At 58.7% G+C, this 26,260-nt stretch overlaps 1 protein-coding gene and 1 long non-coding RNA gene across 2 annotated transcripts; both read right to left on the bottom strand.

The window, feature by feature from the left end:
* Window positions 1–3,251: 3,251 nt before the first annotated feature.
* LOC137465872 (spectrin beta chain, non-erythrocytic 4-like) lies at window positions 3,252–25,673 on the bottom strand. Its single transcript, XM_068177871.1, is given in 18 exon segments — window positions 3,252–3,444; window positions 5,401–5,687; window positions 8,784–8,856; window positions 8,938–9,332; window positions 11,244–11,440; window positions 12,217–12,301; window positions 12,384–12,522; window positions 14,702–15,324; window positions 16,726–16,930; window positions 17,015–17,145; window positions 18,317–18,595; window positions 18,699–18,788; window positions 20,109–20,234; window positions 20,236–20,334; window positions 22,338–22,490; window positions 22,492–22,566; window positions 22,568–22,603; window positions 25,479–25,673. Coding segments are annotated over 18 exon segments (3,291 nt in total). The 5' UTR covers window positions 25,599–25,673; the 3' UTR covers window positions 3,252–3,266.
* LOC137465873 (uncharacterized) lies at window positions 4,402–5,379 on the bottom strand. The gene is made up of 3 exons (XR_010994868.1): window positions 5,301–5,379; window positions 4,726–4,812; window positions 4,402–4,656 (listed from the first exon to the last, which is right to left on the bottom strand). It is a non-coding gene; the product is annotated as an uncharacterized lncRNA (long non-coding RNA).
* Window positions 25,674–26,260: the final 587 nt, after the last annotated feature.

Below are 26,260 nucleotides of genomic sequence, written 5' to 3'. Positions count from 1 at the left end.
CAGAGACCCTAAAAGTGCGATTAGAGCCACCAAAGTCAACAGGAGACCCCAAAAATGACATCAGAGACCCCCAAAAACGACATCAGAGACCCCAAAAACGACATCATAGACCCCAAAAGTGACATCAGAGACCCCAAAAATCACATCAGAGGCCCCAAAAGTGACATCACAGATGCCAAAAATGACATCAGAGACCCCAAAAATGACATCAGAGACCCCAAAAACGTTATCAGAAACCCAGAAAGTGATGTCAGAGCCACCAAAGTCAACAGGAGACCCCAAAAATGACATCTGAGACCCCAAAAACATCAGAGACCCCAAAAGTGACATCACAGACGCCAAAAATGACATCAGAGACCCCAAAAGTGACATCAGAGACCCTAAATGTGCTATTAGAGCCACCAAAGTCAACAGGAGACCCCAAAAACGACATCAGAGAAACCAAAAGTGACATTAGAGACCCCAAAAATGACATCAGAGACCCCAAAAGTGACATCAGAGACCCCAAAAATCACATCAGAGACCCCAAAAGTGATGTCAGAGACCCCAAAAGTGATGTCAGAGACCCCAAAAACGTTATCAGAAACCCAGAAAGTGATGTCAGAGCCACTACAGTCAACAGGAGACCCCAAAAACGACATCAGAGACCCCAAAAACGACATCAGAGACCCCAAAAGTGACATCAGAGACCCCCAAAGTGATGTCAGGGACCCCAAAAACAACATGAGATACCCCAAAAACGATATCAGAGACCCCAAAATTGATGTTAGAGACCCCAAAATTGACATCAGAGACCCCAAAAACAACATCAGAGACCCCCAAAGTGCTATTAGAGCCACCAAAGTCAACAGGAGACCCCAAAAACGACATCAGAGACCCCAAAAGTGACATCAGAGACCCCAAAAATGACATCAGAGACCCCAAAAGTGACATCAGAGACCCCAAAAACAACATGAGATACCCCAAAAAATGACATCACAGATGCCAAAAATGACATCAGAGACCCCAAAAGTGACGTCAGAGACCCAAAAATCACATCAGAGACCCCAAAAACGTTATCAGAAACCCCAAAAGTGATGTCAGAGCCACCAAAGTCAACAGCAGACCCCAAAAACGACATCAGAGACCCTAAAAGTGCTATTAGAGTCAAAGTCAACAGGAGACCCCAAAAACGACATCAGAGAAACCAAAAATGACATCAGAGACCCCAAAAATGACATCAGAGACCCCAAAAATGACATCAGAGACCCCCAAAGTGATGTCAGAGACCCCAAAAACAACATGAGATACCCCAAAAACGATATCAGAGACCCCAAAATTGATGTTAGAGACCCCAAAAATTACATCAGAGACCCCAAAAACGACATCAGAGACCCTAAAAGTGACATCAGAGACCCCAAAAATCAAATCAGAGACCACAAAAGTGACATCTGAGACCCCAAAAATTACATCAGAGACCCCAAAAACGAGATCAGAGACCCCAAAAATCACATCAGAGACCCCAAAAACGTTATCAGAAACCCAGAAAGTGATGTCAGAGCCACCAAAGTCAACAGGAGACCCCAAAAACGACATCAGAGACCCCAAAAGTGACGTCAGAGACCCCAAAAATCACATCAGAGACCACAAAAATGATATCAGAGACCCAAAAATCACATCAGAGACCCCAAAAGTGACATCAGAGACCCCAAAAACGACATCAGAGACCCCAAAAGTGACATCACAGACGCCAAAAATGACATCACAGACCCCGAAAATGACATCAGAGACCCCAAAAATCACATCAGAGACCCCAAAAACGTTATCAGAAACCCAGAAAGTGATGTCAGAGCCACCAAAGTCAACAGGAGACCCCAAAAACGACATCAGAGACCCCAAAAGTGACGTCAGAGACCCCAAAAATCACATCAGAGACCACAAAAATGATATCAGAGACCCCAAAAATCACATCAGAGACCCCAAAAGTGACATCAGAGACCCCAAAAACGACATCAGAGACCCCAAAAGTGACATCACAGACGCCAAAAATGACATCACAGACCCCGAAAATGACATCAGAGACCCCAAAAATCACATCAGAGACCCCAAAAACGTTATCAGAAACCCAGAAAGTGATGTCAGAGCCACCAAAGTCATCAGGAGACCCCAAAAACGACATCTGAGACCCCAAGTGACGTCAGAGACCCCAAAAGTGATGTCAGAGACCCCAAAAGTGATGTCAGAGACCCCAAAAACGTTATCAGAAACCCTGAAAGTGATGTCAGAGCCACCAAAGTCAACGGGGGACCCCAAAAATGACATCAGAGAAACCAAAGGTGACATCAGAGACCCCAAAAATCACTTCAGAGACCCCAAAAGTGACATCAGAGACCCTAAAAATCACATCAGAGACCCCAAAAGTGACATCAGAGACCCCAAAAACGACATCAGAGACCCCAAAATTGATGTCAGAGACCACAAAAACGACATCAGAGACCCCAAAAATGACATCAGAAACCCTGAAAGTGATGTCAGAGCCACAAAATTCAACAGGAGACCCCAAAAACAACATCAGAGACCCCAAAAATGACATCTGAGATCCCAAAAACATCAGAGACCCCAAAAACGACATCAGAGACCCCAAAAACGACATCAGAGACCCCAAAAACGACGTCAGAGACCCCAAAAATGACATCTGAGACCCCAAAAACGATATCAGAGACCCCAAAAGTGACATCTGAGAGCCCAAAAACGTTATCAGAAACCCTGAAAGTTATGTCAGAGCCACCAAAGTCAACGGGGGACCCCAAAAATGACATCAGAGACCCCAAAAACATCAGAGACCCCAAAAATGACATCAGAGACCCCAAAACCAACATCAGAGACCCTAAAAGTGCGATTAGAGCCACCAAAGTCAACAGGAGACCCCAAAAATGACATCAGAGACCCCCAAAAACGACATCAGAGACCCCAAAAGTGACGTCAGAGACCCCAAAAATGACATCAGAGACCCCAAAAGTGACGTCAGAGACCCCAAAAATGACATCAGAGACCCCAAAAATGACATCAGAGACCCCAAAGGTGACATCAGAGACCCCAAAATTGATGTTAGAGACCCCAAAAATGACATCTGAGACCCCAAAAGTGACATCAGAGACCCCAAAAGTGATGTCAGACACTCCAAAAACGACATGAGATACCCCAAAAATGACATCAGAGACCCCAAAAACGACATCAGAGACCCCAAAAGTGCCATCAGATGCCCCAAAACCGACCAACCCCAAGACTCACTTGAGCTTGAAGACGTTCTTCTTCTTCTTGTAGTCGTTGGCCACCTCGCTGGCGGCGCGGTGCAGGCTCAGCAGGGGCTCCCCGCCGTGGGTGGCCCCGGCCGCGGGGCCTTTGGCGTCCTTGTAGAAGCCCAGGTCGCCCTTGGCCAGGACGCAGTAGAGGTTCACCCAAGACCTGCTCGTGGTGGGACGTGTGGGGTGACCACCAGGTTTTGGGGAAAACCGAGTTTTGGTGGGCCCCCAAATTTTGGTGGTTTGGTCGATGAACGTCCCTATTTTTGGTGAATTCCCGAATTTTGGTCAATCTCCTTCACTTGGGAGACCCAACTCGTGGCGGACACCCAAATTTTGGTGGGTCGTCTCCATAGATGGGCACCAAACCCTTGGAGAAACCAACCTCAACCCTTGGTGGACCCCATCACTGATGGACCCCCAACCCTTGGTGGACCCCTTCATTGATGGACCCTCCAGCCGGTGGTGAATCCCGAAATTTTGGGGAATTCCAAGTCTTGGTGAACCCCCAAATTCTGGTGGATCCCCTCCATTGATGGACCCCAGCCCTTGGTGAATCCCCAACCTCTGGTGAACCCTCAACCCCTGGGGAACCCTCTTCATGGATGAACCAACCCAACCCTTGGAGAACTCCCTCCACTGATGTCCCCCTAACCCTTGGTGAAGCTCCAACCTTTGGAGAACCCCAACGCTTGGAGAAGCCCCAACTCTTGGTGAAGCCCCAAATTCTGCTGGACCATTGATGAACCCCAACTCTTGGAGAACCCCCAACTCTTGATGAACCCCATCCACTGATGAACCTCTACCCTTGAAGAAACCTCAACTCTTGATGAACCCCTTCCATTGATGAACCCAAACTCTTTCTGAAGCCCCAACCCTTGGAGAACACCCAACTCTTGATGAACTTCTTCCACTGATGAACTCCAACCCGTGGAGAACCCTCAACTCTCGGTGAACCCCAACTCTTGGAGAACCCCCAACTCTTGATGAACCCCATCCACTGATGAACCTCTACCCTTGGAGAAACCTCAATTCTTGATGAACCCCTTCCATTGATGAACCCAAACTCTTTCTGAAGCCCCAACCCTTGGAGAAGCCCCAAATTCTGGTCGATCACTGATGAACCCCAACCCTTGGAGAACCCCCAACTCTTGATGAACTCCTTCCACTGATGAACTCCAACCTGTGGAGAACCCTCAACTCTCGGTGAACCCCAACTCTTGGAGAACCCCCAACTCTTGATGAACCCCTTCCACTGATGAACTCCAACCCTTGGAGAAACCTCAACTCTTGATGAACCCCTTCCATTGATGAACCTCTACCCTTGAAGAAACATCAATTCTTGATGAACTCCTTCCATTGATGAACCCCAACCCTTTCTGAAGCCCCAACTCTTGGAGAACCCCCAACTCTTGATGAACCCCTTCCACTGATGAACTCCAACCCATGGAGAACCCTCAATTCTTGATGAACCCCAACCCTTGGAGAACCCCCAACTCTTGGTGAACCCCAACCCTTGGAGAACCCCCAACTCTTGATGAACCCCTTCCACTGATGAACTCCAACCCATGGAGAACCCTCAACTCTCAGTGAACCCCAACTCTTGGAGAACCCTCAACTCTTGGTGAACCCCAACCCTTGGAGAACCCTCAACTCTTGGAGAACCCTTCCACTGATGAACTCCAACCCGTGGAGAACCCTCAGCTCTTGATGAACCCCAACCCTTGGAGAACCCCCAACTCTTGGTGAACCCCAACTCTTGGAGAACCCTCAACTCTTGATGAACCTCTTCCACTGATGAACCTTAACCCTTGGAGAACCCTCAACTTTTGATGAACCCCAACCCTTGGAGAACCCCCAACTCTTGGTGAACCCCAACTCTTGGAGAACCCTCAACTTTTGATGAACCCCAACCCTTGGAGAACCCTCAACTGTTGGTGAACCCCAACTCTTGGAGAACCCCCAACTCTTGATGAACCCCTTCCACTGATGAACCCCAAACCTTTCTGAAGCCCCAACCCTTGGGGAACCCCCAACCCTTGCTGAATCCCCAAATTCTGGTGGACCACTGATGAACCCCAACCCTTGGAGAACCTCCATCCCCATGGTGCCCCCAGACCTGTTGGACGCCTTCTTGCCGGCGCCGTCGAGCTCGTGCTTGCGCAGCAGGAACCCCTCGTGCGTCACCGTGTGGGTGGGCGGCGGCGGCGGCGGGGGCGCGCTGCCCTGCGCCGGCGCCGACCGCGAGCGCCGCGGCTCCCCCGGGCCCTGCGCCGAGTCCTTGGGGCGCGGCCGGCGCCGCGGCTTCGGCCGGTCCCGTGCCCGGGGACGGTCCGGCCGAGGGGTCCTCTCCGGGAGGGCCTCGGGGCCAGCGGGGAGACGGGCGGGGGAGTCGCGGTCACGGGGCTGGGGACAGCAGGGGACAACGAGGGGACACTGGGGGATCTCCAGGGGAACATGGAGGGGACATTGAGGGGACACTGGGAGATCTCCAGGGGGACATGGAGGGGACATGGAGGGATCTCCAGGGGGACATGGAGGGGACACTGGGGGATCTCCAGGGGGACATGGAGGGGTCACTGAGGGATCTCCAGGGGGACATGGAGGAGACATTGAGGGATCTCCAGGGGGACATGGAGGAGACACTGGGGGATCTCCAGGGGGACATGGAGGAGACACTGGGGGATCTCCAGGGGGACATGGAGGGGACACTGGGGGATCTCCAGGGGAACATGCAGGGGACATTGAGGGATCTCCAGGGGGACATGGAGGGGACAATGAGGGATCTCCAGGGGGACACTCAGGGGACACTGAGGGATCTCCAGGGAGACATGGAGGGGACACTGGGAGATCTCCAGGGGGACATGGAGGGGACATTGAGGGGACCTCCAGGGGGACATGGAGAAGACACTGGGGGATCTCCAGGGGAACATGGAGGGGACACTGAGGGATCTCCAGGGGGACATGGAGAAGACACTGGGGGATCTCCAGGGGGACATGGAGGGGACATTGAGGGATCTCCAGGGGGACATGGAGGAGACATTGAGGGATCTCCAGGGGGACACTCAGGGGACACTGAGGGATCTCCAGGGGGACATGGAGAAGACACTGGGGGATCTCCAGGGGGACATGGAGGGGACAATGAGGGATCTCCAGGGGGACATGGAGGGGACATTGAGGGATCTCCAGTGGGACATGGAGAAGACACTGGGGGATCTCCAGGGGGACATGGAGGGGACACTGGGGGATCTCCAGGGGGACATGGAGGGGACAATGAGGGATCTCCAGGGGGACATGGAGGGGACATTGAGGGATCTCCAGTGGGACATGGAGAAGACACTGGGGGATCTCCAGTGGGACATGGAGAAGACACTGGGGGATCTCCAGGGGGACATGGAGGGGACACTGGGGGATCTCCAGGGGGACATGGAGGGGACACTGGGGGATCTCCAGGGGAACATGGAGGGGACACTGGGGGATCTCCAGGGGGACATGGAGGAGACATTGAGGGATCTCCAGGGGGACATGGAGGAGACACTGGGGGATCTCCAGGGGGACATGGAGGGGACACTGGGGGATCTCCAGGGGAACATGGAGGGGACACTGGGGGATCTCCAGGGGAACATGGAGGGGACACTGGGGGATCTCCAGGGAGACATGGAGGAGACATTGGGGGATCTCCAGGGGGACATGGAGGAGACACTGGGGGATCTCCAGGGGGACATGGAGGGGACACTGAGAGATCTCCAGGGGGACACTCAGGGGACACTGAGGGATGTCCAGGGGGACATGGAGGGGAAAATGAGGGATCTCCAGGGGGACATGGAGGGGACATTGAGGTGACACTGGGGGATCTCCAGGGGGACATGGAGGGGACACTGAGGGATCTCCAGGGGGACACTCAGGGGACACTGAGGGATCTCCAGGGGGACACGGAGAAGACACTGGGGGATCTCCAGGGGGACATGGAGGAGACACTGGGAGATCTCCAGGGAGACATGGAGAAGACACTGGGGGATCTCCAGGGGGACATGGAGGGGACATTGAGGTGACACTGGGGGATCTCCAGGGGGACATGGAGGGGACAATGAGGGATCTCCAGGGGGACACTCAGGGGACACTGAGGGATCTCCAGGGGGACACGGAGAAGACACTGGGGGATCTCCAGGGGGACATGGAGAAGACACTGGGGGATCTCCAGGGGAACATGGAGGAGACATTGAGGGATCTCCAGGGGGACATGGAGGGGACATTGAGGGATCTCCAGGGAGACATGGAGGGGACACTGAGGGATCTCCAGGGGAACATTGTGTAGACACTGGGGGATCTCCAGGGGAACATGGAGGAGACACTGGGGGATCTCCAGGGGAACATGGAGGAGACACTGGGGGATCTCCAGGGGGACATGGAGGGGACATCCAGGGGGACATTGAGGGGACACTAGGGGAACCCCAGGGGGACATGGAGGGGACACTGGGGGATCTCCAGGGGGACATGGAGGGGACACTGGGGGATCTCCAGGGAGACATGGAGGAGGCACTGGGAGATCTCCAGGGAGACATAGAAGGGACATTGAGGGATCTCCAGGGGGACATGGAGGGGACATCCAGGGGGACATTGAGGGGACACTAGGGGAACCCCAGGGGGACATGGAGGGGACATTGAGGGATCTCCAGGGGGACATGGAGGAGACACTGGGGGATCTCCAGGGGGACATGGAGGGGACATCCAGGGGGACATTGAGGGGACAATGAGGGGACATTGAGGGATCTCCAGGGGGACATGGAGGGGACATGGAGAAGACATTGAGGGATCTCCAGGGGGACATGGAGAAGACACTGAGGGATCTCCAGGGGGACATGGAGGAGACACTGGGGGATCTCCAGGGGGACATGGAGGAGACATTGAGGGATCTCCAGGGGAACATGGAGGAGACATTGAGGGATCTCCAGGGGGACATGGAGGGGACACTGGGGGATCTCCAGGGGAACACGGAGGAGACATTGAGGGATCTCCAGGGGGACATGGAGGGGACACTGAGGGATGTCCAGGGGGACATTGAGGAGACACTGGGGGATCTCCAGGGGAACATGGAGGAGACACTGGGGGATCTCCAGGGGGACATGGAGGGGACATGGAGGGGACAATGAGGGATCTCCAGGGGGACATGGAGGGGACATTGAGGGATCTCCAGGGGGACATGGAGGGGACACTGGGGGATCTCCAGGGGAACATGGAGGGGACATCCAGGGGGACATTGAGGGGACAATGAGGGGACATTGAGGGATCTTCAGGGGGACACTGAGAGGACATCCAGGGAGACACGGAGGGGACACTGAGGGATCTCCAGGGGGACATGGAGGGGACATCCAGGGGGACATTGAGGGGACACTAGGGGAACCCCAGGGGGACACTGAGATGACACCAAGGAGAATCCAAAGGGACACAAAGAGGAATCCTTGGGGTCACCAGGGGGCCACCAAAGGGCCACCAAGGACTCACCGAAGCCGGCACGGGGCCGCCCGCCTCCTTCTCCTGCAGCTGCTCCACGATGTCGGCCAGGGTGGCTTTGCTGCTGGAGGACATTTGGGAACCACGGTGGCGTCACCTCAGCCCTGTCCCCTCCCCGCTGTCCCCGCGGCGTCCCTTTGCTCACCCGCCGCCCTTCCCGTCGTGCCGCGGCGGCTCCGGCTCGCTGGACTCCTGCCGCTCCAGCCGGCGCTCCCGGCGCTCCCGGCGCCGCTCCGGCGGCCCCGGCCGGACCTCGCCGGGCTCCTCGGCCTTGGTGGCCACCGGGGCCGCCTCGGCAGCGGTGGCCGCGGTGACGGCGGCGGTGGCCGGGGGCGGCTCGGCGGGTCCTCCGTCGGCGGCCGGCGGCTGGACGCGGTCGAGCTTGGGCTGGAGGCGCTCCGGCCGCAGCTCGTGCCGGACGTAGGCGACGCGCGGCTCCGGCCGGCGAGGGTCGGCACCTCCCGGGGGCTCGCCCAAAAATTTGCGGGTCAGGAGCGGCGTCGGCGGCTGCTTGTTCTGCTCGGCCTTGAGCTTCTCGATCTGAGGGTGGGGTGGGGTGGAGATGGAGATGATGGGGATGGGATGGAGATGGGGATGGGGATGGGGATGGAGATGATGGAGATGGATATGGGGATGGAGATGGGATGGAGATGGGAATGGAGAAGGGAATGGAGATGGAGATAGAGATGGAGATGAGAGGAGATGGAGATGGAGATGGAGATGGAGATAGAGATAGAGATAGAGATGGAGATGGGATGGAGATGGGAATGGAGATGATGGAGATGGAGATGAGAGGAGATGGGATGGAGATGGGATGGAGATGGGGATGGGGATGGAGATGGAGATGGAGATGGAGATGGAGAATGAGATGGAGATGGAGAATGAGATGGAGATGGAGATGATGGGGATGGGATGGAGATGGGGATGGGGATGGGGATGGAGATGATGGAGATGATGGAGATGGATATGGGGATGGAGATGGGATGGAGATGGGAATGGAGATGGGAATGGAGATGGAGATAGAGATGGAGATGAGAGGAGATGGAGATGGAGATGGAGATGGGATGGAGATGGGGATGGGATGGAGATGAGAGGAGATGGAGATGGAGATGGAGATGGAGATGGGGATGGGATGGAGATGGGAATGGAGATGGGATGGAGATGGAGATGGAGATGGAGATAGAGATAGAGATGGAGATGGGGATGGAGATGGGATGGAGATGGAGATGGGATGGAGATGGAGACAGAGATGGAGATGAGAGGAGATGGAGATGGAGATGGGGATGGGGATGGGGATGGAGATGAGAATGGAGATGGGATGGAGATGGGAATGGAGATGGAGATGGGGATGGGGATGGAGATGAGATGGAGATGATGGAGATAGAGATGATGGAGATGGGGATGAAGATGGAGATAGAAATGGAGATGACATGAGAGGAGATGGAGATGGAGATGGGATGGAGATGGGATGGAGATGGGGATGGGGATGGAGATGGAGAATGAGATGGAGATGGGATGGAGATGGGATGGAGATGGGATAGAGATGGAGATGGAGATGGGGATGGGGATGGGGAGGGGGATGGAGATGGAGATGATGGAGATGGATATGGGGATGGAGATGGAGATAGAGATGGAGATGAGAGGAGATGGAGATGGAGATAGAGATGGAGATGGGGATGGAGATGGGATGGAAATGGGATGGAGATGGAGATGGAGATGGGGATGGGGATGGGGAGGGGGATGGAGATGATGGAGATGGAGATAGAGATGGAGATGAGAGGAGATGGAGATGGAGATAGAGATGGAGATGGGGATGGAGATGGGATGGAAATGGAGATGGGGATGGGGATGGAGATGAGATGGAGATGATGGAGATGGAGATGATGGAGATGGAGATGAGATGGAGATGGAGATAGAGATGGAGATGAGAGGAGATGGAGATGGAGATGGAGATGGAGATGGAGATGGAGATGGGGATGGAGATGGGATGGAAATGGAGATGGGGATGGGGATGGAGATAGAGATGGGGATGGGGATGGAGATGGGATGGAAATGGAGATGGGGATGGGGATGGAGATGAGATGGAGATGATGGAGATGGAGATGATGGAGATGGAGATGAGATGGAGATAGAGATGGAGATGGAGATGATGGAGATGGGGATGGAGACAGAGATAGAAATGGAGATGATGTTGATGGAGATGATGGAGATAGAGATGGGGATGGAGATGACGTTGATGGAGATGAGATGGGGACAGGGATGGAGTTGGGGATGGGACAAGGATGAAGATGGAGATGGAGAGAACGAAGCCAGCGATGGAAACAGCGACAGAGATGGGAACGGGATGAAGAGCAAGGTCAGATCAGGAGATGGTTCTGCTGAGCCCACAGCTGCCCCCACCCCGAGCAGGGCCCAGCCCCGGGGATGTCCCCGGCGCCGCGGTGGCCGTACCGTGGTGAGGCGCCGCAGGGAGCTGAACCTCTCCTCCCAGGCGGCCGCCGCCTTCCGGAAGGCCTCGTGCCGCCGGATCAGCTGCTCCACCTCGTCCACGCTGCTGCCCAGCTCCTGGCTCTTCAGCAGAGGCTCCTGGGCCGTCAGCCACGCGTCGGCCACCACGGCCTCCTGCGCAAACTGGTGCACCTCGCGCACTGCCGGCACAGCCGGGGCCACCCGTCACCGCCGCGGGGTCCTCGCGGAGGCTGGGGTCACCTCAGTGGCCGGGGTCACCCATAATCTGGTGGGCCTCATAATTTGGTGTCACCCATAGTCTGGTGTCTCCCATAATTTGGCGTTCCTCACAATTTGGTGTTCCCCATAACTTTGTGTTCCTCACAATTTGGTGTTCCCCGTAATTTGGTGTTCCTCATAATCTGGTGTTCCCCGTAATTTGGTGTTCCTCATAATCTGGTGTTCCCCGAAATTTGGAGTTCCTCACAATTTGGTGTTCCCCGTAATTTGGTGTTCCTCATAATCTGGTGTTCCCCGTAATTTGGAGTTCCTCACAATTTGGTGTTCCCCGTAATTTGGTGTTCCTCATAATTTGGTGTTCCCCATAACATGGTGTTCCCTATAGTTCAGTGTTCCTCACAATTTGGTGGTCCTCATAATTTCGTGATCTTCATAATTTGGTGTTCTCCATAATTTGGGGTACTCCATAACCCGGTGTCCCCCATAACCTGGTGACTCCCATAACCCAATGTCCACCCCAAGTCCTGGTGTCCCCCCAACACCCAATGTCCCCCCAACATCTGATGACCACCCAAAACTTGGTGACTCCCCCCATAAACCGGTGACCTCCAGGACCCAATGCCCACCCCAAGACCTGGTGTCCCTCAAAGACTCAACATCCCCCCAAAAACCTTCTGATGATCCCCCAAGATCTGATGTCCCCCCAAAACCCGATGACCCCCCGGTGTCCCCTCACTCTGCTGCAGCCACTCCCAGTGCTTGTCCCACTTCTCCGTCATCTCCTTCTTCTTCGCCAGGAGCTTCTCCATGTGGGATTTGATCTGTGGGGAGGGGGGACATGGGTTGGGACACTCCAAAAGTTCCACCATGCCCCCTCCCCACATTGTCCACCCCCCCGGGCACCTCGTCGGCCGCTGGGCTCTTGCTGAGGATGAGGGTCTTGCCCAGCTCCAGGCAGGTGGCCACGTTCTTGGCCCGGGCCTCCATCTCGGTCTTGAGGCTTTGGTGGTCGTTCATCAGCAGCTCCACCGAGGACACGTCCCTGGGGCGGGGGAGGGACAAGGGTGGAGGTGGCCGTCCCTGGTGGCCGGGAGGGGACATTGGCATGGGGAAGGGTGTGGGGTCCTCCTGATGGGCCAGGACATTTCCTTGGGTCCATGGTGGGACAGGACATGGTCCTTGGATCCGTGGTGGGCCAGGATTTGGTCCTTGGGTCCATGGTGGGACAGGACATGGACCCTCAGATGGACCAGGACACGGAACCTTGTGATGGACCAGGACATGGTCCTTGGGTCCATGGTGGAACAGGACCCAGATCTTCAGGTGGACCAGGACATGGTCCTTGGGTCCATGATGGAACAGGACATGGACCCTCAAATGGACCAGGACACGGAACCTTGGGATGGACCAGGATGTGGTCCTTGGGTCCATGGTGGGACAGGACACAGATCCTCAGTTGGACCAAGACATGGGATGGTGGCACTATGAGAAGCCAGAACATGTCCTTGGGTCCATGATGGAACAGGACATGGAACCTTGGGATGGACTAGGATGTGGTCCTTGGGTCCATGGTGGAACAGGACCCAGATCCTCAGGTGGACCAGGCCATGGTCCTTGGGTCCATGGTGGGACAGAACATAGACCCTCAGATGGATCAGGACGTGGTCCTTGGGACGGACCAGAACATGTCCTTGGGTGCATGGTGGGACAGGACATGGACCCTCAGATGGACCAGGACATGGTCCTTGGGTACATGGTGGGACAGGACCCAGATCCTCAGGTGGACCAGGCCATGGTCCTAGGGTGCATGGTGGGACAGAACATGGACCCTCAGATGGACCAGGACATGGGACCTTGGGACGGACCAGAACATGTCCTTGGGTGCATGGTGGGACAGGACATGGACCCTCAGATGGACCAGGACATGGTCCTTGGGTACATGGTGGGACAGGACCCAGATCCTCAGGTGGACCAGGCCATGGTCCTAGGGTGCATGGTGGGACAGAACATGGACCCTCAGATGGACCAGGACATGGGACCTTGGGACGGACCAGAACATGTCCTTGGGTCCATGGTGGAACAGGACATGGACGAGGACGTGGTCCTTGGGTGCATGGTGGGACAGGACATGGACCTTCAGATGGACCGGGACATGGTCCTTGGGTCCATGGTGGAACAGGACATGGACCCTCAGATGGACCAGGCCATGGTCCTTGGGTGCATGATGGGACAGGACATGGACCCTCAGATGGATCAGGACGTGGTCCTTGGGTCCATGGTGGAACAGGACCCAGATCCTCAGGTGGACCAGGCCATGGTCCTTGGGTGCATGATGGGACAGAACATGGACCCTCAGACGGACCAGGACATGGGACCTTGGGACGGACCAGAACATGTCCTTGGGTGCATGGTGGGACAGGACATGGACCCTCAGATGGACCAGGACACGGAACTATGTGATGGACCAGAACATGTCCTTGGGTCCACGGTGGAACAGGACCCAGATCCTCAGGTGGACCAGACCATGGTCCTTGGGTCCATGGTGGAACAGGACATGGACCCTCAGATGGACCAGGACATGGGACCTTGGTACGGACCAGAACATGTCCTTGGGTCCATGGTGGAACAGGACATGGACGAGGACGTGGTCCTTGGGTGCATGGTGGGACAGGACATGGACCCTCAGATGGACCAGGACATGGTCCTTGTGTCCATGGTGGAACAGGACCCAGATCCTCAGGTGGACCAGGCCATGGTCCTTGGGTGCATTGTGGGACAGAACATGGACCCTCAGATGGACCAGGACATGGGACCTTGGGACGGACCAGAACATGTCCTTGGGTCCATGGTGGGACAGGTCATGGACCCTCAGATGGACCAGGACACGGAACTATGTGATGGACCAGAACATGTCCTTGGGTCCACGGTGGAACAGGACCCAGATCCTCAGGTGGACCAGACCATGGTCCTTGGGTCCATGGTGGAACAGGACATGGACCCTCAGATGGACGAGGACACGGAACCTTGTGATGGACCAGAACATGTCCTTGGGTCCATGGTGGAACAGGACATGGACCCTCAGATGGACGAGGACACGGAACCTTGTGATGGACCAGAACATGTCCTTGGGTCCATGGTGGAACAGGACATGGACCCTCAGACGGACCAGGACACGGAACCTTGTGATGGACCAGGACTTGACCCTCGGCCACCAGCCCTACCTGGGCTTCTCCCCGGCGCCCATCTGGTGGAGCACCCCGTCCATCCAGGCCAGCAGGTCCCTGACGGCGCCCACGAAGCGGATCTTGTCGGCCACGCTGGCCACGTGCAGCCGGCACTCCTCGCACGCCGCCAGCAGCTCCTTCCAGGCGCGCAGCACCTCCTGCTCGCGCCCGGCGATGGCCTCGGCGTTGTCCCCGGCGTAGAGCGTCCGCAGCTGCGCCGCGCCCTCCTGCAGCTGCCGCACCTGCGTCACCAGCACCTCCACGTCGTGCTCGAAGGCGCCCAAGGCCCTCTGCAGGGCGCCGGCCGAGGTCCTGCCCTCGCGCGCCGCCAGCTCGGGCAGCCGCTGCCGCTTCTCCTCGATCTGCCCCAGGACCTCCTTGCAGTCGTTGAAGAACTTGTGCAGCTCGTGGGACGCCGCCAACATCTGGGCGCGGGTCTCCATCAGCTCCAGGAGGTCGGCCCAGGCCTCGTTGACGCCGTCCTTCCACTCGGCGATGGTGGCGGCGTCGGCGTGGCCGTAGTCGATGAGCTCGTCCACCATCTGGTTGACGGCGGCGATGCGCTCCTGGCCGACGCTGCCCGTCTCGCTGGCGAACTCCAGGAACTTCTCCTGCAGCAGCTGCGGTGGCCCGGGGCGGGTGTGGGGCAGGGGTCAGGGGTGGGCAGGGGTGGAGACCCCCAGGGCGGGGTGGGGACGGTGGCAGGACCCCCAGCAGGGGACAGAGGAGATGGTCAGCACCAGGAAGGTGCCAGGGCCACCAGGAGGTGCCAGGACCACCAGGATGGTGCCAGGGCCACCAGGAGGTGCCAGGACCACCAGGATGGTGCCAGGACCACCAGGATGGTGCCAGAGCCATCAGTAAGTGCCAGGGCCACCAGGAGGTGCCAGGGCCACCAGGATGGTGCCAGGGCCACCAGGAGGTGCCAGGGCCACCAGGATGGTGCCAGGACCACCAGCCATGGGATAGAGGAGATGGCCAGGACCACCTGGAGGTGCCAGGACCACCAGCCATGGGACAGAAGGGATGGCCAGGACCAGGAAGGTGCCAGGACCACCAGCCATGGGATAGAGGAGATGGCCAGGACCACCAGGAAGGTGCCAGGACCACCAGAACGGGGCAGGGATGGTGGCGGGACCTCCAGCCAGGGGACAGAGGGGATGGCCAGGACCACCTGGAGGTGCCAGGACCACCAGGAGGTGCCAGGACCACCAGCTGGGGAGGCAGAGGTGATGCCCAGGACCACCAGGATGGTGCCAGGACCACCAGGACGGTGCCAGGACCACCAGAACGGGGCAGGGATGGTGGCAGGACCTCCAGCCCGGGGACAGAGGGGATGGCCAGGACCACCTGGAGGTGCCAGGACCACCAGGAAGGTGCCAGGACCACCAGGAAGTGCCAGGACCACCAGGAGGTGCCAGGACCACCAGCTGGGGAGGCAGAGGTGATGCCCAGGACCACCAGGATGGTGCCAGGACCTCCAGGACGGTGCCAGGACCACCAGGATGGTGCCAGGGCCACCAGGGAGGTACCAGGGCCACCAGAACAGGGCAGGGATGGTGGCAGGACCTCCAGCCCGGGGACAGAGGGAATGGCCAGGACCACCTGGAGGTGCCAGGACCACCAGCCAGGGAGGCAGAGGTGATGCCCAGGACCACCAGGATGGTGCCAGGACCACCAGGATGGTGCCATGGTGCCAGGGCCACCAGGAAGTGCCAGGACCACCTGGAGGTGCCAGGACCACCAGCCAGGGAGGCAGAGGTGATGCCCAGGACCACCAGGATGGTGCCAGGGCCACCAGGACGGTGCCAGGACCACCAGGATGGTGCCAGGACCACCAGGACGGTGCCAGGACCACCAGGAATCTGCCGGGACCCCTGTCAGAGCTCAGGAAAGCTCCCCAGAACCCTCCCGACGGCACCGCAGGCCAGAACCTCCCCCACAACCCCCACCAGCTCCTCCATCGCCCGCAAGCGCGGCACCAAACCCACCCCCGACCGCGTCCGCCCTTCCGTCCTCACCGTGACGTGCTCGAAGTCCTGCCCGAGCTCGGGCGAGCCGGCCACCACCTCCTTCTCGGCGATCCAGTGCTCCAGCTCGTCCACCTCGCGGTTGAGCTGGTAGAGCCAGTACTGCTGCTCCAGCTTGACCTTGCGCTCCTCCACCAGGTCCTTCAGAGACACGTACAGCCGGTCAACCTGCGACTGCCGCCTGCTGACCTGTTCGCTGGGCAAGGACACGGCGCCCGTCAGCCCCGGCGGCGCCGCGGCGGCGCCCGGGGGGCCGGGGGCGGGCGGGGGGTGGGCGGACCTCTGGGGGTGGCCGAGCTCCAGGAGGGCGCGGCACTGGCGGGAGAGCTGGGCGATGGTCTCCTCGTAGTTCTCGATGGTTTGCTCGGTGAGGAGGTGCTTCTTGAGGAGCTGGAGGGTGCTCTGCTCGTCCTGGGGTGGGGTGGGGTGGGGTGGGGGGTGTTGAGGGTTGGCAGCAGCGCCCAACGCAACCCAACTCAAGCGGCGCAGTCAAGCAACTCAAGCAACGCAACTGAACCAAACCTAAACAACCGACCAAGCCAAAAACCCAACCCATGCAACCAACCCAATTCAACCCAACCAACCCAACCCAACCAGTGCGACCAACCCAACCAATCCAACCAACCAACCCAATCCAACCAGTGCAACCAACCCAACCCAACCCAACCAACCCAACGCTACCAACCAACCCAACCAGTGCAACCAACCCAACCCAACCCAACCAACCCAACCAGTGTGACCAACCCAGCCAACCCAACCCAACCCAACCAACCCAACCAGTGTGACCAACCCAGCCAACCCAACCCAACCCAACCAACCCAACCAGTGTGACCAACCCAGCCAACCCAACCCAACCAGTGCAACCAACCCAACCCAACCCAACCAACCCAACGCAACCAACCAACCCAACCCGTAGCAACCAACCCAACCCAACCCAACCAACCCAACGCAACCAACCAACCCAACCAGTGCAACCAACCCAACCCAACCAACCCAACCAGTGTGACCAACCCAACCAACCCAACCCAACCCGTGCAACCAACCCAACCAACCCATCCAACCCAACCAGTGCAACCAACCCAACCCAACCAGTGTGACCAACCCAACCAACCCAACCCAACCAACCCAACCAGTGCAACCAACCCAACCCAACCCAACCAACCCATCCAACCCAACCAGTGCAACCAACCCAACCAACCCAACCAACCCAACCAACCAACCCAACCAACCAACCCAACCAACCCAACCCAACCAACCCAACCAGTGCAACCAACCCAAGCAACCCATCCAACTCAACCCAACCCGTGCAACCAACCCAACCCAACCAGTGCAACCAACCCAACCAACCCAACCCACCCAACCAACCCAACCAACCAACCCAACCAACCAACCCAACCAACCAACTAGTGCAACCAACCCAACCCAACAACCCAACCCAACCAGTGCAACCAACCAACCCAACCACCCAAGCCAAAAATGCAGCTAAACCCAACCCAGCCAACCAACCCAACCCAACTCATCCAATTCACCCCACCAACCCAACCCAACCCAACCACCCCAACCCCAGCCCTCTGAACGCCACCTTCCCCTTCTCCTCGTTCATCAGGAGCAGCTCCTGCTCTCCCAGCCACGACTCCACCTCGGCCACGTCGAAGTAGTACTGCTCCAGCTGGTAGGTGGCATCCAGGGCCTGCTGCCGGCGCTCCGTCTGCTCCTGCAGCTCCGCCCACATGGTCCCCAGCCGCTCCAGGAGGCACCGCACGCCCTCGGCCTCGGGGCTCTTGATGGAGGCGACGGCGGCGGCGCGTTCCAGCACCTCGTCCACGCGGGGCCGGTGCACCTGGATCTCCCGGCGCAGGTTCTGCAGGGGTGCGGGACGGTGGGGTGGGGTGGGATGGAGGTGGGTGGAGGGCTCAGGGTGGGGCGTCTCCACCCTGGGCCCCAACGGCGGCACGGGCGCTGACCTGGTTCTTCTTGATGAACTGTTGGACGGTCTGGAGGTTGGTGCCGTGGTCCTTCAGCATGGCCAAGGGCAGGCGGTCCTGGACCCACATCTGGGACAGGGTGGGTCTTGGTGTCATCACTGTCCCCCGTCCCACCTCATCCCAGTTCCTGTGTTCACCTCCATCCCATCCCCATCTCCATCCTATCCCCATCTCATCTGCATCCCATCCCCATCTCCATCCCATCCCCATCTCCATCCCATCCCCATCTCCATCCCATCTCCATCCCATCCCCAACTCCATCTCCATCTCCATCTCCATCTCCATCTCCATCTCCATCTCAGTTCCATCCCATCCCCATCTCCATCTCCATCTCCATCTCCATCTCCATCTCCATCTCCATCTCAGTTCCATCCCATCCCCATCTCATCTCCATCTCCACCTCAGTTCCATCCCATCCCCATCTCCATCCCATCCCCATCTCCATCCCATCCCCATCTCCATCCCCATCTCATCTGCATCCCATCCCCATCTCCACCTCCATCTCCATCTCCATCCCATCCCCATCTCCATCCCATCCCCATCTCCATCCCATCTCCATCCCATCCCCAACTCCATCTCCATCTCCATCTCCATCTCCATCTCCATCTCCATCTCAGTTCCATCCCATCCCCATCTCCATCTCCATCTCCATCTCCATCTCCATCTCAGTTCATCCCATCCCCATCTCCATCTCCATCTCCATCTCAGTTCCATCCCATCCCCATCTCCATCCCATCCCCATCTCCATCCCATCTCCATCTGCATCCCATCCTCCATCTCCATCCCATCCCCATCCCCATCTCCATCCCATCTCCATCTCCATCCCATCCCCATCTCCATCCCATCCCCATCTCCATCCCCATCTCATCTGCATCCCATCTCCATCTCCATCTCCATCTCCATCTCTCATCTCCATCCCATCCCCATCTCCATCTCCATCTCCATCTCCATCTCCATCTCCATCTCCATCCCATCCCCATCTCCATCCCATCCCCATCTCCATCCCATCCCCATCTCCATCCCATCCCCATCTCCATCCCATCCCCATCTCCATCCCATCCCCATCTCTATCTCCATCTCCATCCCCATCTCCATCTCCATCTCATCTCGTCTCATCTCCATCGCCACCGCATTAATCTCAAAGTCCATCCCATCTCCATCTTCATCTGTCTTCATCCCATCCATCTTCATCTCCATCCCATCACCATCACCTTCATCTCTATCCCATCTCCATCTCCATCCCATCCCCATCTCCATCTCCATCCCCATCTCCATCTTCATCCCCATCCATCTTCACCTTCATCCCCTCTCCATCTTCACCCCGATCTCCACCTCCATCTCCGTGCCCACCCCATCTCCACCCCAACCCCACCCCTCCCCGATACTCACCACCTCGTCCTCCAGCTCATGGCTGACCTGGTGGACCTCCTTGGAGGCCAGCAGGATCCTCCGGCGCTCCTTGAGGGGCTCGATGAGGCGCACGATGCGCGTCCCCACCGCGCTCTGCCGCTCGCCCCACCGCGTCCCGCCCGGCCGCCTGCGCCGGCAGCGCCGCCGCCTGCGCCTGCAGCTCGCCCACCTCCTTGTACCACTCCTCCACCTGCGACTCCATCGTCTGGGGACACGGCGGGGACACGGGCTCAGGAGGGTGGCCACGATGGCCAGGATGGGACCTCCAGCACCCAACGTGGAGCGTTCCACCAAAAAACGTCGTGGCCCCCATAATTTGGTGTCCACCATAAGCTGGTGTCACCCCCCATAATGTGGTGACCCCATAATTTGGTGTCCACCATAAGGTGGTGTCACCCCCATGATGTGGTGTCCCACCATAAGCTGGTGTCACTTCCCCATAATTTGGTGTCCACCATAAGCTGGTGTCACCCCCCATAATGTGGTGTCCACCATAAGCTGGTGTCACCCCCCCATAATTTGGTGTCCACCATAAGCTGCTGTCACCCCCATGATGTGGTGTCCACCATAAGCTGGTGTCACTTCCCCATAATTTGGTGTCCACCATAAGCTGCTGTCACCCCCCATAATGTGGTGGCCCCATAATTTGGTGTCCACCATAAGCTGCTGTCACCCCCATGATGTGGTGTCCACCATAAGCTGGTGTCACTTCCCCGTAATTTGGTGTCCACCATAAGATGGTGTCACCCCCCATAATGTGGTGGCCCCATAATTTGGTGTCCACCATAAGCTGGTGTCACCCACCCATAATTTGGTGTCCACCATAAGCTGGTGTCACTTCCCCATAATGTGGTGGCCCCATAAGCTGCTCGTCACCCCCATGATGTGGTGTCCACCATAAGCTGGTGTCACTTCCCCATAATTTGGTGTCCACCATAACCTGGCGTGCCTCCATAACTGATGTCCCGCCATGATGTCGGTGTCCCTCCACAGTGTCCCCAAACTCTTGTGTCCCCCTCATAACCTGGTGTCCCCCAGCACCTGGTGTCCCCCCAACACCTCATGTCCCCAAGGCCTGGTGTCCCCCCACACCTCATGTCCCCAAGACCTGGTGTCCCCCCAACACCCAGTGTCCCCCCAAAACCTGGTGTCCACCAAACACCTGGTGCCCCCCCAACACCTGATGTCCCCCAAGACCTTGTGTCCCCCCAACACCTGGTGTCCCCCAACATCTGGTGTCCCCCAACACCTGGTGTCCACCAAGACCTTGTGTCCCCCCAACACCTGGTGTCCCCCCAACATCTGGTGTCCCCCAACACCTAGTATCCACCAGCACCTGGCGTCTCCCCAAGACCTGGTGTCCCCCCCAACACCCAATGTCCCCCCAGCACCTGGTGTCCCCCCAAGACCTGGTGTCTCCAAAGGCCTGCTGTCCCCCCAACACCTGGTGTCCCCACCAGTGTCTGGTGTCCCACCCAACACCTGATGTCCCCCAAGACCTGTGTCCCCCCAAGACCTGGTGTTCCCCCAACACCTGGTGTCCCCCAACACCTCATGTCCCCCAAGACCTGGTGTTCCCACCAACACCTGGTGTCCCCCCAACACCTCATGTCCCCCAAGACCTGGTGTCCCCCCCAACACCTCATGTCCCCCAAGGCCTGGTGTCCCCCCAAGACCTGGTGTCCCCCCAACACCTCATGTCCCCCAAGACCCTGTGTCCCCCAAGACCTGGTGTCCCCCCAACACCTCATGTCCCTCAAGACCTGGTGTCCCCCCAAGACCTGGTGTCCCCCCAACACCTCATGTCCCTCAAGACCTGGTGTCCCCCCAAGACCTGGTGTTCCCCCAGTGTCTGGTGTTCCCCAACACCTGGTGTCCCCCAACACCTGGTGTCCCCCAGGACCTGGTGTTCCCCAAGGCCTGGTGTCCCCCCAGTGTCTGGTGTCCCCCCAACACCTCATGTCCCCCAAGACCCTGTGTCCCCCCAAGACCTGGTGTCCCCCCCAACACCTCATGTCCCTCAAGGCCTGGTGTCCCCCCAAGACCTGGTGTCCCCCCAGTATCTGGTGTTCCCCAACACCAGGTGTCCCCCCAACACCTGATGTCCCCCAGGACCTGGTTGTCCCCCAGGACCTGGTGTCCCCCCAAGGCCTGGTGTCCCCCAGGGACCTGGTGTCCCCCCAAGGCCTGGTGTCCCCCCAGCCCCACCTGCAGCCTCTTGAGCTGGCGGCTGACGCTGCGGAGGTCGGCGCCGCTGCCCACGGTCTCCAGCTGCTCCTCCAGCCGGCCCAGCCGCGCCTCCATGTCGGCGTAGCTCCGCGCCAGGCGCTCGGCGGCCGCGGCCTCGGCCAGGCGCCGGCCTCCGGGCCTGGCTCGTCGTCTCCAGCTCCTGCCAGCATCTCCTCAGCTCCTCCAGCTGCCGCCGCACGGCCCCCGCTCAGCTCCGGCTTGGCCTGCACCAGCTCCTCACCTTCCTGGGAGGGGTTTGGGGGAAGGTGGGACCCCAAAATCATCACAATTTGGGGGAGATGTTGGGGCAGCTCCTCACCTTCCTGGGAGGGGTTTGGGGTTCAAGGTGGGACCCCAAATTTATCGTGAGGGGTTGGGGTGGTGGGGAGATGTGGGGCAGCTCCTCACCGTCCTGGGAGGGGTTGGGGGGAAGGTGGGACCCAAAATTCATCACGAGGGGTTGGGGAGATGTTGGGGCAGCTCCTCACCTTCCTGGGAGGGGTTTGGGGTTCAAGGTGGGACCCCAAAATTCATTGTGAGAGGTGGGGGAGATGTTTGGGCAGCTCCTCCCCCTCTCCTGGGGTTATGGGTCAAGGGGGCATTTGGGGTTCAAGGTGGGACCCCGAAATTCATCAGGAGGGGTTGGGGTGGTGGGGGAGATGTTGGGGCAGCTCCTCACCTTCGTGGGGAGGGGTTTGGGGTTCAAGGTTGGGACCCCAAAATTCATCATGAGGGGTTGGGGTGATGGGGAGATGTTGGGGCAGCTCCTCACCTTCTGGGAGGGGTTTGGGGTTCAAGGTGGGACCCAAAATTCATCATGAGGGGTTGGGGGTGATGGGGAGATGTTGGGGCAGCTCCTCACCTTGTGGGGAGGGGTTTGGGGTTCAAGGTGGGACCCCAAAATTCATCACAAGGGGTTGGGGAGATGTTGGGGCAGCTCCTCACCTTCCTGGAGGGGTTTGGGGGGAAGGTGGGACCCCAAAATTCATTGTGAGAGGTGGGGGAGATGTTTGGGCAGCTCCTCACCTTCCTGGGAGGGGTTTGGGGGAAGGTGGGACCCCGAAATTCATCACGAGGGGTTGGGGAGATGTTGGGGCAGCTCCTCACCTTCTGGGAGGAGTTTGGGAGAAGGTGGGACCCCAAAATTCATCACAAAGGGGTTGGGGTGGTGGGGAGATGATGGGGGCAGCTCCTCACCTTCTGGGAGGGGAGTTTGGGGTTCAAGGTGAGACCCAAATTCATCGTGAGGGGTTGGGGTGGTGGGGAGATGATGGGGCAGCTCCTCACCTTCTGGGAGGGGTTTGGGGTTCAAGGTGGGACCCCAAAATTCATCACAATTTGGGGGAGATGTTGGGGCAGCTCCTCACCTTCCTGGGAGGGGTTTGGGGGGAAGGTGGGACCCCAAAATTCATCACAAGGGGTTGGGGTGGTGGGGAGATGTTGGGGCAGCTCCTCGCCTTCTGGAGGGGTTTGGGGTTCAAGGTGGGACCCCAAATTCATCGTGAGGGGTTGGGGTGGTGGGGAGATGTTGGGGCAGCTCCTCACCTTGTGGGGAGGGGTTTGGGGTTCAAGGTGGGACCCCAAAATTCATCACGAGGGGTTGGGGTGGTGGGGGGGACACGGGGGTCAGTGGGGAGGTTTGGGGGGGGACACGGGGGGGGAGTCTGGGGGGGAGGGGACACGGGGACATTTTGGGGGGGTGGGGATACCACAGGGTGGGGGGTGTGACACCATGGGGGGTGACACGGGGTGGGGTGACACGGGGTGGGGTGACATCATGGGGTGGGGTGACACAGGGTGGGGTGACACCATGGGGTGGGGGTGACACCACGGGGGTGACACGGGGTGGGTGACACCACGGGGTGGGGTGACACCATGGGGTGGGGGTGACACGGGTGGGTGACACAAGGAAGGGACGTTGGGGGGGGGTGACATAAAGGGTGGCTTGACACGGCGGGGGGGGTGACACCAGGGGTGGGGGTGACACGGGGGTGGGGGGTGACACCAGGGGTGGGGGGTGACACGGGGTGGGGGTGACACGGGGGTGGGGGTGACACAGGGTGGGGGGTGACACGGGGTGGGGGTGACACGGGGTGGGGGTGACACAGGGTGGGGGGTGACACGGGGTGGGGCGGTGGACACGGGGTGGGGGTGACACGGGGTGGGGGTGACACAGGGTGGGGGGTGACACGGGGTGGGGGTGACACGGGGTGGGGGTGACACGGGGTGGGGGTGACACAGGGTGGCACCACAGGGTGGGGGGGACACCACGGGGGGAGGGGGTGACACGGGGTGGGGGGGTGGCATCACGTGGGGTGACAGGGGGTGGGGGTGGGGGTGACACCCTCGGGGTGGGGGTGACACCCTCGGGGTGGGGGTGACACCTGCGTGGTGGGGGGGGTGGGTGACACCCTCGGGGTACGGGTGAGGGTGACACCCGCGGGGTGAGGGTGGGTGACACCCTTGGGGTGGGTGGGGGGTGACACCCTCGGGGTGGGGGTGGCACCCTCGGGTGAGGGTGGGTGACACTCTTGGGGTGGGTGGGGGTGACACCCTCGGGGTGGGGGTGGGGGTGACAGCCTCGGGATTGGGGGGGGTGGGGGGGTGGGGGTGCCACCCTCGGGGTGGGGGTGACACCCTCGGGGTGGGGGTGGGGTGACACCCTTGGGGGGTGGGGGTGGGGGTGACACCCTCGGGGGGTGGGGGTGGGTGGGTGACACCGCTGGAGTGGGTGGGGGTGACACCCTCGGGGTGTGGGTGACACCCTCGGGGGGTGGGTGACACCCTCGGGGGGGTGGGTGGGGGTGCCACCCTCGGGATTGGGGGTGACACCGCTGGGGTGGGGGTGGGGTGCCACCCTCGGGGGTGGGGGGTGGGGGTGTGGGTGGGTGGGGGGTGGGGGTGAAACCCGCGGGGGCCGCAGCGCATCCAAAATTTATATTTTTTTTTATTTTTTTTGGTGGTGGGGGGGGGGTGGTGCTGCCGCCACGCGCGCGCGCGCAGGGGTGGTGGGGGAGGGGGAGGAGGGGGGGAGGGGCAGAGCGCCGGCACCACCCCCCCCTCCCCCACCTCCCCCTCCCCCACCCCCCTCCCCCCCACCCCCTCCCCACGGCACGGAACCTTCTCGATCCTCTGGAGCCACTCGCGGTTCTGCGCCAGCTCGGCCAGGAAGGCGGGGTGCTGCAGCCACGGCTTGGGGGGGTCCCGCGGGGGGGGGTCCCGCGAGGGGTCCCCCGCCATCAGCGCCTTCTCGCGGATCCACACATCCAGCTGCGGGGGGAGCGGCGGCTCGGCACCCCCGCGCTGCGCCAGGGCTCCGCTTTTTTTTTTGGGGGGGGAAAAATGGGGTGGGGTGGGGGGGGGTCCCGACCACCAACCCACCCCCCCCCGAGAAAAAACAAAAAACCCCAAAAAAAAACCACCAAAAAAAAAAATATTCCAGCAAACCCCCCCCCCCCCCACCACCAACACCACAGGGGGGAAAAAAAAAAAATTAAAAATAAAAAAAAAATAAAAAGAGAGAAAAAAACGATCCTGCCGCTCTTTTTATAAATATTAGAAATAAAATTTAACCAAAAAAAAAAGCCAAGGAACGACAGCAAAAAAAAAAAAAAAAAATTATTTCCCACCCCACCCCCCCGCAAATAAATAGGGTGGAGTCTCCCCTGTCTTTTTCCCAAAAATAATAAAAAAAAAATAAATAAATCAGGAGATCCCCCCCCCGTTTTTTACTCAGAAAATAATAAAAAAGATCAGGAGGAGCCCCCCCCTCTCTTTTCCTCAAAAAATAATTAAAAAAAAAATCAGGAGGAGACCCCCCCCGTTTTTTCCTCAAAAAATAATTTAAAAAAAAAAAAAATCAGGAGGAAACCCCCCGACTTTCAAAAAAATAAATAAATTCC

Source organism: Anomalospiza imberbis, unplaced genomic scaffold, assembly GCF_031753505.1.
Source record: "Anomalospiza imberbis isolate Cuckoo-Finch-1a 21T00152 unplaced genomic scaffold, ASM3175350v1 scaffold_1156, whole genome shotgun sequence".
NCBI lineage: Eukaryota > Metazoa > Chordata > Aves > Passeriformes > Viduidae > Anomalospiza > Anomalospiza imberbis.
Note: the sequence above shows the minus strand (reverse complement) of the source record. Positions and strands in the feature narration are given on the sequence as shown.